The sequence below is a fragment of the Bactrocera neohumeralis genome, chromosome 5 (genome assembly GCF_024586455.1).
Source record: "Bactrocera neohumeralis isolate Rockhampton chromosome 5, APGP_CSIRO_Bneo_wtdbg2-racon-allhic-juicebox.fasta_v2, whole genome shotgun sequence".
Classification (NCBI taxonomy): domain Eukaryota; kingdom Metazoa; phylum Arthropoda; class Insecta; order Diptera; family Tephritidae; genus Bactrocera; species Bactrocera neohumeralis.
Window position 1 is genome coordinate 56,855,058 of NC_065922.1, and position 10,731 is coordinate 56,865,788.

At 37.1% G+C, this 10,731-nt stretch overlaps 1 protein-coding gene and 1 pseudogene across 3 annotated transcripts in view; both read left to right on the forward strand.

The window, feature by feature from the left end:
* Positions 1 to 7,173, forward strand: part of LOC126758801 (uncharacterized) — a 36,748-nt gene extending 29,575 nt beyond the window's left edge. For 2 of the 3 annotated variants that reach the window (XM_050473185.1, XM_050473184.1), the window contains exons 3-4: positions 2,394 to 2,486; positions 2,566 to 4,026. In XM_050473185.1, the coding sequence (XP_050329142.1) occupies positions 2,394 to 2,486; positions 2,566 to 2,937 (465 nt within the window). In that variant the 3' untranslated portion in view covers positions 2,938 to 4,026. Of the gene's footprint in view, positions 1 to 2,393; positions 2,487 to 2,565; positions 4,027 to 6,212; positions 6,399 to 6,825 lie in introns of those variants that run through there. The other variant, XM_050473186.1, reaches the window with a different exon arrangement.
* A 2,793-nt stretch (positions 7,174 to 9,966) lies between these two features.
* Positions 9,967 to 10,497, forward strand: LOC126758806 (60S acidic ribosomal protein P2-like; annotated as a pseudogene).
* The last annotated feature ends 234 nt before the right edge of the window (positions 10,498 to 10,731 follow it).

The window sequence follows — 10,731 nt, forward strand, 5'->3', positions numbered from 1 at the left end:
CCACTCGATTTAAGTTCGATTCAGAATTAATGTAGTAAAATAAGATTTTTATTTTGTATGGTAAAACGATCAAATCAATCAGTCAAAAGATCAGAGGCTGGTTAGTTGATAAAATATCTCCTGCGTGAAATTCTTCTAGATAAACATTAAGTTTATATATTAGATGTTTAACAATTCTAAATTCAATTGAACACAATTGTGACTAAGTATATAGTATTTGCATTACAAAACGCATTCCTATCAATACCTTTGCTTAGAAAAAAACTACAGCTTAACGAATACGCACAAAAGAATCACATAAAATTGAAGCCAGATTAAAGTATCAAAGGCGGCTGCAGTCTTATTGAACGAAAAAACAAAACTTTCAGTGTGTCAGCACTAGCAGCTGTGTCACCTGTGATGTCAACAAGTCTTGATAAATTAAAACCAATATTCGAAGTCAAGGTGCTTAGGTTCAACTGATAACCATTGAATAAAGCGAAACATACTTAATTTATGGAAATTATGGAAAATCGTTGGTTGACCAACGACAAGTAAGTTAGCCGCTTTTAGTATGCTATATCAATCGCTTACTCCGTTGGTAGTTGTGAAAAATGCAATTGAAATATTTCAAAAATGTAATCTTTCATAATAATTTCAATGTCAATTCAGTTGGTTTTACCACGCAACCTTCAAAATTAAATCAGAGTGCAAACTGAACAGTACAAATTGGTTTACAATTAAATTCTAACTAAAAGCGTAGCTAAATGGGTGCGATTTATTAACTAAGAGCAATGACAAGCTAGCTCAAGCGTATATTGCATAAATAAATAATATAAATTAATCCGTTTATTTGTTCCAGTTTACAACAAATTTTTATTGGCTGCTGTAGCCAGTTTTATAGCTGACAATGATAGGCTGTGTGACTCGCATATTATTCTCCACATATCATGTCATATAATTACACAATTGAGGCGCCAAGAGACAGTTAAATGCTGCGTTGTCAAACACGGCTTTGTCTTAACTAAAACTTTATGACAATGCTAATTTGTTAGACAATATGATTTTTTTTTTTTAAATTAGCAAATTTCATGTTTTATTTCATATCATACATTATATGTATTTCTTGTTACTTGTGCAATTATTTATATTTCAACTGGGTCAAGTCGAACGCGAGTGGCGCATATGATATTAAGAGATGGATCGAGAAAAAAAGCATATCTTAGATTGAAAAAATTACAAAAACAAAAAAAAACAAGCTTGAACAAGATATTTATGCACAAATCATGGTTTTTCTAAATGAGTGTAAACTTGAAACCGGATTTTCGTTCGCGTTGTCAGAGGTGAAGTGACATAGTCCAACTGCAAATCGGTCACTCACCATTTCATTAAGTCAATTGGTGAGTTTGTGGTTATTGAAAAGAAAAAAACAACTATATGAACTTAATGAACTTTGCTCTGAATGCAAATTTCGTTAAATAAATATGAACAATTTTAGCAGCGTAATAGCCTACAACGATTAGCTGAAAATTGCCGCAAAGATTTCGCATTGATTAAATCTATTTTTAAGCAATATTGCGCAATTATGCGGTGACCTTAATCGTTTAATACTTGGCTAGGTCAATTGTGTGCCCACTTGCATGTCTTTAGCGGCAATTAAAGACACGTATTTATGGCTGTAGCAAAGTGCAAGTGGCAACGATTTTATGGCATTATCATATTTGCTTTATCTTTGGTTATGGCTTTCAGTGCTTTGCAATTTAGATTTCAAGCATTTTTGTTAGATTTTAGGCATTTTTCTTAGAACTTAGGTATTTTTGAAATTTAAGAAGCCACAAAGAGCTAGTTACACACATCTTCTTCTTCTTTACTGGCGTAGACACCGCTTACGTGGTTATATCTCGTTTGGTATCGAACGGCTTGGAGCGGTCTTTCCCGATCCTGATGGAGCTTTTGGTGTTGCTCAACGTCAGTTTACACAGCAGTATTAGTTTTGCGGGGATACCAAATTCAGACAAAGCAGCATAAAGGCAGCTCCTTTTCGAGCTTTGAATTTTTCCTTCATATTGCGCATGGTGAAAATCTGGTCAGTTGTTGATTTGCCAGGTCTAAAGCCACACTTATAAGCTTCAGTCAGTTTGCTTACGGTGGGCTTCAGTCTTTCACATACTACGCTCGATGCAACATTATTTGTAAAGTTGAGGAGGCTTACCCCGCGATATTTGAAGCAGATTAGGGGGTCACCCTTTTTGTGGTAGAACATCCTAAAATACCTCTACGAACTTACTTTACATACCTATTTAAAAACATAAGTTGAGCCATGTGGCCAAGGGAATTCAATACAACATTTTTTCAAAAAGTCGACGATTTTCTAAAGCAAATGTTTAACTTATCTTTTGATTACGGTTTTGCAGGCAGTTTCAGGCGATGATCTTGAGCGCAACAAAAGAAAATTACCCGATGCGACTCTCGAAGCCAAGAATGCAGTGCTGGGATTTGTCTTTGGTGTAAGCATTATTTTGAAATTATTGCGACAAATATTTGCTTATTTTAACTAATAAATAAACAACAATTTTTATTGCACAGAAAATCGACAACTTCCTCGACACCAAAACGCGTGTCATCGAGCAGCTGGATCGCGCCAACATCGAGAAGAACAAGCAGTGGGACATTAAGCAACCCGTGCCCATTAAGGACTTCCAAACGCTCGTTACCGCCGTAGTTTCACCCAAAATACGCTCACTTGGCAATATTGCCAACGATTTGACCACTGGCGTGCTGACTACAATCACCGCTTTCAGCGGTTCTTCAGCGGGCAATGGCAATGCCAATGCTGGTTTGGGTAATATCGTGTCGAAGTTCCTCGGCTTCTCTGGTCCTATTCTGCAAGGCTCTGCAGCTGGACCTGCTGGAGGCGGTACCACAGCCGCGCCGGATTCGGACGAGGCTGGCTATTAAGGCTGCTGCAAGTGGCTGCTGTGATGTTAACTAAAATACGTATATATATTTAGCAACATATGCCAATATGTACTTATATATATATGTCAATACATTTACAAATTCTTCTCTGGCTATACACTTCAATACAGAATTATTGTTACGCGCTGCTTACGAAATATCGATCCACACACACATTTGAGAATGCACTTTCATTGAGAGACACACACACACATACAATTAAACACATGTACAAAGGCGAAGCACGCACACATACTCATACATACTTGCATACTGCGCATGTAATACGTTAAATTTCAACTTTATTCTATTTAACGCAGAATGCTACAAAGCAAACCATATAAACTTCGAAAGTAATGTCTTCCTATTATCCTTGAATATACTTATGTAAATAATGTATAGTTCTTGTTATACTCTCTTTAAACTCTTCTGCGTATATTGGTAGTTTTATTATGTAGGCAACCATACTCGTTTTGATATTTTAAAATTTCCAACAATTCGAAAAAATATTTTTTATAAAGTTTTTGCGTTTTTTTTTTGTATTTTTAGTTTAATTTAAGTATTTTTTACGTTCCCATTACACACGATTGTAAACCATATCATTAATAACTGTAAATAATTGTACAGGATTTAAATAAATCATTCGATATATATTTGGTTTCTGAAGCGCGTGTTTTTGTTGTTATTATTTTTTTTTAATGTTTTAGTTATGAAAGCCACCACTTTCCATGGCAAATTTACTAAATAGTAAAGACCTATCGACAGAAGTTTCAACATCCATGCTTGTAGATTAAGTCTGCCTTTAATTGAAAGTTGTATATCGCCACGAAACACGCAAAGTCAATATTTTCACAGGTTTATGTGGGAAGGACGAACGAACGATCGAAAACATACGAACGAAGGACAAAATAACAAATCCAAAAACTTGAATATTTGAATTTTTCATATAATTCTTGAAATTTTGTGTCAAAGGTGGATATACAAAAGTTGTAAATGCTTTCCTTTCTTTTTATATAACAAATTGTGAATATTTAGCTATAGAACTCGTAGTTTTGCCGGAAATCCTCATATACCATTTTAGCTCTTAAAAATTTAACCATTCCTCTCCCCTTCCTTTTTCCGACCTCGGATAGCCCGTAAATTATTTTTCCTTTCATTTTTGTTATTTTATCATTCGTTTTCAATGGATTTCATCTTACTATGATTTTTTCGCTTTCGAAAATTATCTACTCTGGTCTATAAAGGACTGACCTAGTACCATCACCCTGACTTGGAATTTCTCACCCCCCAGATTAGCTGTTGTACTGTGTAACGCAATGCTAAAATCATAAAATTTTACACCTGTTTAAAAAACTTATTTTTGGATTACATACAAAAATGAGTTTACGTAATTTCAATTCTCAACGCTATGTTTTCGGTTCGTTATAACTAATAATTTTATGTGACTATATGAAAACCCTAATTACATTTTCCTCTCTCTAATATTCTTTGTAGACCTTACTTTAAATGTTGAAATTAACTAATTAGTCCAAGTTTTTCATAAATAAATATATTCATGATGAATACAAAATGCTTTTTTTAGATATCTTCATAACTCTTCCTTTGAGAGTGGAAACCGTTTTGTAAAACACCATTCTGAGGAAAACGCGTTTAAAGATCTCCAATCTGTGGTGCGTTCCCCACTCTAGATTGTATACTATCCGATAATGAAACAAAAAAAATCGATTTTCGAAAATTTCATACTCAGACGATCCCTTAAGGTCTGCGAATAATCTAAATTTTATAAAATGTGACATTTTGATTTAATTATACGTCAATATGGTACTCATAAAAAATTGGAAAGGATTTTATTGTCCAAATATAAGCATTTATCATTTTGAAACTGCAGTCTCCTCATCATTTTTTTCATATAAAACGTTGAAATTATTTTTTTCCATTTTCAATGTCTCAATCAAACTTAAGGGTTACATGGGTTTCCTCGAGTAAAAAAAGCAATTTTTTAATAATTTTTTCTCATATAAATAGTGAAATATTTAATTAGAATTTTTATTGTTTTATAAATATACTATTAACAAAAAAATTCTGAAATTAAAAAACATATATATATTTTTAACTCGGCCATTGCGACGCCATTTTCGGTGACCCTCCAAAAAAAGTTGCGCCTGCGTTGGCAGGATAACTCCTTGCAGGATCATCTAAAGTGGAAAACATACGTGTTTGAGTTAAAACCTTAACTTAGAACTCGAACGAAGAGAAAAAAACTGAACTGTTGTAATCGAGAAAAAATCATTCGCTCAAGTCTTTAAGGATTGTATTTCAAAGACCTCTGTAAAATTTTATGAAGATCGGTTGAGTAGCTCTCGAGAAATCTTGCCAACAAACTTCACAGGTTCGAGAAAAACGCGATTAAAGACGGTGCACTTAGCCTATCTAGCGTAGACGCATAATTTCTCAAGCTGTATCTTCGAAACTATTGCTCGAAACAACGTGGACATCTTCGAAACTATTGCTCGTTGTCGAATTTAGGACAATATTCTATAGATGTTGTAGAATTTAATAAGACAATAAAGAGATTCAATTTTGAAAACCCGTAAACCATGTACCGCTTTAAGCTACGGCTCCGCTACTTATTATGGTAAGCAATGTGAAAATATATTTCGGCTTTCGAATATCGTATGTTAATATTTTTCTCTCTTTTCTTATAAAATTGATTGAAAAATATTTAATATGTGACTAAATGTTTTTTTTAAAAAGGAACCAAGTCTGCCAGAATTCTCTAGATTTTTGTATTTAACCAACATTTTTCAATGTCAAGAAGTGCTTACTTCACCATCTATTTAAAGAAAACCTTATAATGATTACAATATATTTTTAAAAAATCGAACAAATTGTATGAACATTTTTGGTAATCATTTTGAAAAGTCACCTGGTTGGTCGAAGTGTGTACAAATTTCGGTAGTCCAGTTAAACTAAATCAACTGTCAATTTGTGTTTTCTGAAAGTATTTCTCAGACGTAGTGGTCTTAAATTTGGTAACATTTTGAAAAATATTGCCTCTCAAGTTGGATATTTGTGTAACTCGGCTACCTATATTATACTTAGCTAATGTGAGTTTTTCATGTTTTATAATGATACACTTATTATAAAACAATTACAGCATATCGCAATCCGTTTTTGTTATGTATATATTTGTTATTTGGATTTACCTAATTTTATTACATTCTTACCATCTTTTGGTTGTAAGCATTTACATTATTTCGTTTTTATATTTTCAGTTAACCTCGCTGAAGACTAGCCGTCTAATACGCCCATCCCGAGCTACAGCTAACACTAACAACAAGTATGACGATGTACCGGAATTCGATAGAAAGCAAGTGTCTTTGGACTTTCCCGAAGAACTTTTCAACAAGTCATTTGCAACTTTAACAAACATCTCCAAATCGTTCTCAAGGCTTATTATGGTAAGTCTATATACGAAATTGAAAGCTTGTTCAAGTAAAACTACATACACATATTAAGTCCGATTGTTAGATAAGCGTAGCATTATATAAAAGTTTAACTCAGTATTAGACTGGTGTAATAGCATACAAAAATAAGCTTTTCAACATAAAGCTTTATAAAGCTCAAGCTTATTGTGCAGTTGCAACGGAAAGCTAAAATAACTGTTAATAAGATAAGCTTTGAAGCTGTTAAAAGCCTTTTAAAAGCTTTTTAACAGCTGAATTGCTCACATTAAGTTAACAGAAATTTTATCTCGGTGTTTTTGCTAAATACAACATAAAGAAATTTAAACGGTATATTGAATTGTACCTGATAGTTTATCTTCTCGCTTAAATACGTATGCTGTAAGTCACTTTCATTTCATTCAATTAATTTTCTTCATTTCAGAATTCTGCTCGTCGTTACTCACGCTTTGTTTTATTCTTCAAACCCGTGTTTGGAGACGCATTGGTCGTCAAGGGATGGGAAGATCCTACTACAACAACAACTACACCCAAACCAAGAACTACCACAACTACAGCAAATCCACTTGACTCGCTGAATGAAGTATAAGATTTCGACGTTTTAAATAAGTTTAAGCGAATTTATTGTTTAGCGGCACGAATTTGATTTTAAAGTTATAAAAATTTTATGGCATTTTAATTTTAGAAAATATTTATGATTACCCGCATATTAGTTATGTTTCAAGATTAGGCAAAATGGAATAAAATGGGTGTTTGGCGATTGGTTTACACATTTATCGGTTGTATTTATTATATAAGAAATAATTAAAATTGATATTTGAGACATTATGCTATTACTAAAGGTAGTCGAAAATTTTTTGTTTCAAGATTCAGTATTCCAATGATCGTTTGGAGAACTCTATAGTATAATAGTGCCGCATGTTACCATATATTTGGGAGTAACAACTACACTAATTCAGCATTTATGGAAGCTAAAGTAAAAGGGAGCACGAATGTCTCGATTGTTAATTAGTATTGATACTAAGTTTTTTGAAATAGTTTATTAAATTTTTTTACATTAACATACTTCTTCTTCTTAATTAGCGTAGACACCGCTTACGCGATTATAGCCGAGTTAACAACAGCGCGCCTGTCGTTTCTTCTTTTCGCTACGTGGCACCAATTGGATATTCCAAGCGAAGCCAGGTCCTTCTCCACTTGGTCCTTCCAACGGAGTGGAGGTCTTCCTCTTCCTCTGCTTCCCCCGGCGGGTACTGCGTCGAATACTTTCAGAGCTGGAGTGTTTTCGTCCATCCGGACAACATGACCTAGCCAGCGTCGCCGATGTCTTATATATGACTTATATATATGTCTTATAGATGACTTATAGAGTTTGGTTTTTGTTCGTCGAGAGAGGACTTTACTTTTCAAATGCCTACTCAGTCCGAAGTAGCACCTGTTGCCAAGAGCAATCCTGCGTTGGATTTCCAGGCTGACATTGTTGGTGGTGTTAATACTGGTTCCTAAATAGACGAAATTATCTACAACTTCAAAGTTATGACTGTCAACAGTGACGTGAGAGCCAAGTCGCGAGTGCGACGACTGTTTGTTTGATGACAGGAGATATTTCGTTTTGCCCTCGTTCACTGCCAGACCCATTTTCTGTGCTTCTTTGTCCAGCCTGGAGAAAGCAGAACTAACGGCGCGGGTGTTGAGGCCGATGATATCAATATCGTCGGCATACGCCAGCAGCTGTACACTCTTATAGAAGATGGTACCTTCTCTATTTAGTTCTTCAGCTCGAACTATTTTCTCCAGAAGCAGTTTAATAAGTTTCACGATAGGGAGTCGCCTTGTCTGAAACCTCGTTTGGTATCGAACGGCTTGGAGTGGTCCTTTCCGATCCTGACGGAGCTTTTGGTGTTGTTCAACGTCAGTTTACACAGCCGTATTAGTTTTGCGGGATACCAAATTCAGACATCGCGGCATAAAGGCAGCTCCTTTTCGTGCTGTGGAAAGCAGCTTTGAAATCGACGAAGAGGTGGTGTGTGTCGATTCTTATTTCACGGGTCTTTTCCAAGATTTGGCGCATGGTGAATATCTGGTCGGTTGTTGATTTGCCAGGTCTAAAGCCACACTGATAAGGTCCAATCAGTTTGTTGACGGTGGGCGCTCGATAGAACCGTATGTGCGATGTTGAGGAGGCTAATCCCACGGTAGTTGGCGCAGATTGTGGGGTTTCCCTTCTTACGGATTTGGCAGAGCACACTTAAATTCCTATCGTTGGCATGCTTTCGTCCGACCATATTTTGCAGAGAAGCTGATGCATGCTCCTTATCAGTTCTTCGCTACCGTGTTTGAATAGCTCGGCCGGCAATCCATCGGCCCCTGCCGCTTTGTTGTTCTTCAGGCGGGCAATTGCTATTCGAACTTCTTCATGGTCGGACAATGGAACGTCTGCTCCATCGTCATTGATTGGGGAATCGGGTTCTCCTTCTCCTGGTGTTGTACGTTCACTGCCATTCAGCAGGCTGGAGAAGTGTTCCCTCCATAATTTAAGTATGCTCTGGGCATTGGTGACTAGATCACCTTTGGAGGTTCTACAAGAGTATGTTAAACCGAGTTGTTCACGAGTGCTCTCAGAGAGCAGGAGTGCAAGCCGAGTAGCAAATCGTTCGGCTGTCTGTTGTGATTGCAGCTTCTCGACGTCGAACCTTCCTTGTGTTTGTTGACGTGCGTTGCCTGCAACAAGATAGTGATCCGAGTCGATGTTAGGACCTCGGAGCGTACGCACGTCTAAAACACTGGAGACGTGTGTTCCGTCTTTCACAACATGATCGTTCTAGTTGGTAGCTTTTCGATCCGGAGACTGCCAGGTAGCTTGATGTATCTTCTTGTGCTGGAATTTAGTACTACAGATAAGTCAATCAGCCTCAACGCATTTGCGGATGTTTCGTCGTGAAGGCTGAATTTACCGACCGTAGTGCCAAATATACCTTCTTTGCCCACCCTGGCTTTAAAGTCGCCAAGCACGATTTTGACATCGTGGCGGGGGCAGCTCTCATAAGTGCGCTCCAAGCGCTCATAGAAGGCATCTTTGGTCACCTCGTCCTTCTCTCCGTCGGGGCGTGGGCACAAAACAGCGATATGTTGAAGAACATCGCTTTGATGCGGATTGTGGCTAGACGTTCGTTCACCGGAGTGAATGATAGTACTCGGCGACGGAGTCTCTCTCCCACCACGAATCCAACATCCAAACTTGCGCTCCTTTATATGGCCGCTGTTGTAAATGTCACAAGGACCTAGTCGTCTCTGTCCTTGTCCCGTCCATCGCATTTCTTGGACGGTGGTGATGTCAGCCTTTATTTTCGCGAGAACATCAACCAGCTGGGCAGCGGCACCTTCCCAATTAAGGGTCCGGACATTCCAGGTGCATGCCCTGATATCATAGTCCTTTTTTTGTTTGCTATGGTCGTCATCAAAAGGGGCGTTTCTCTTCCGAGGCTTGTTGTTCTCTTTCATTGTGGGTGTTTTTTTACGTGGCGGGTCCCAAACCCATCGCACAACCCTATGTAGGGGGTTCGTTGTAAAGTTTTTAAACGAAAGTTGTATTTTCTTGTGCTGTACACGTTTCGTGTCGAAAAAAGGGACTTAAAAAATGCGTTACCTGGCTGCATACTTGTTGGCTGTTCTTGGCGGTTCCGAGAACCCCAAAAATGCCGATAGCGAGAAAAACCTCAGCTCGGTCGGTATTGAAGTTGACTCCGAACGCCTCACCAAGGTTGTCAAGGAATTGAACGGCAAGTCCGTTGAAGAATTGATTGCCCACGGTCGCGAGAAACTTTCGTCCATGCCTGGGAAAGAGGAGAAGAAGGAAGAATCTGAGTCCGAGACGACGATATGGGCTTCAGTCTCTTCGAATAAGCTATTAATTCTTTTTAACGGGGTCCACTGGAAATCGCTAGTACAACAAAAAACGTGCAAAAACTTCTGGGTTACTGCTCAAGCTTCGGTCAACAACGTCAGCATGGGAGGGTTTAAAATGAATGTAGATTTCCTTGTAGAAAGCACAATTGTGTTTTTTGTAAGGATAATTACAAACTGACAACCTATACAACCTAGTTGAATTTTATTTCTATGAAATAAAAGAAAAGAGATGATGGAACCTCTAATAAAATATATATGTAATATTTTTTCAATGAAACTAACTAAAACTTTTATTTATTGAAGTTCATTGGTATCGGAGATTGTTCGCTGCCTTAGACAATACTCTATGCCAAATTTGGTGAACATAATTCATGAAAAAGTTTTCCTATAAAAGCGCTTGATTCCGATGGTTCAGTTTGTATGG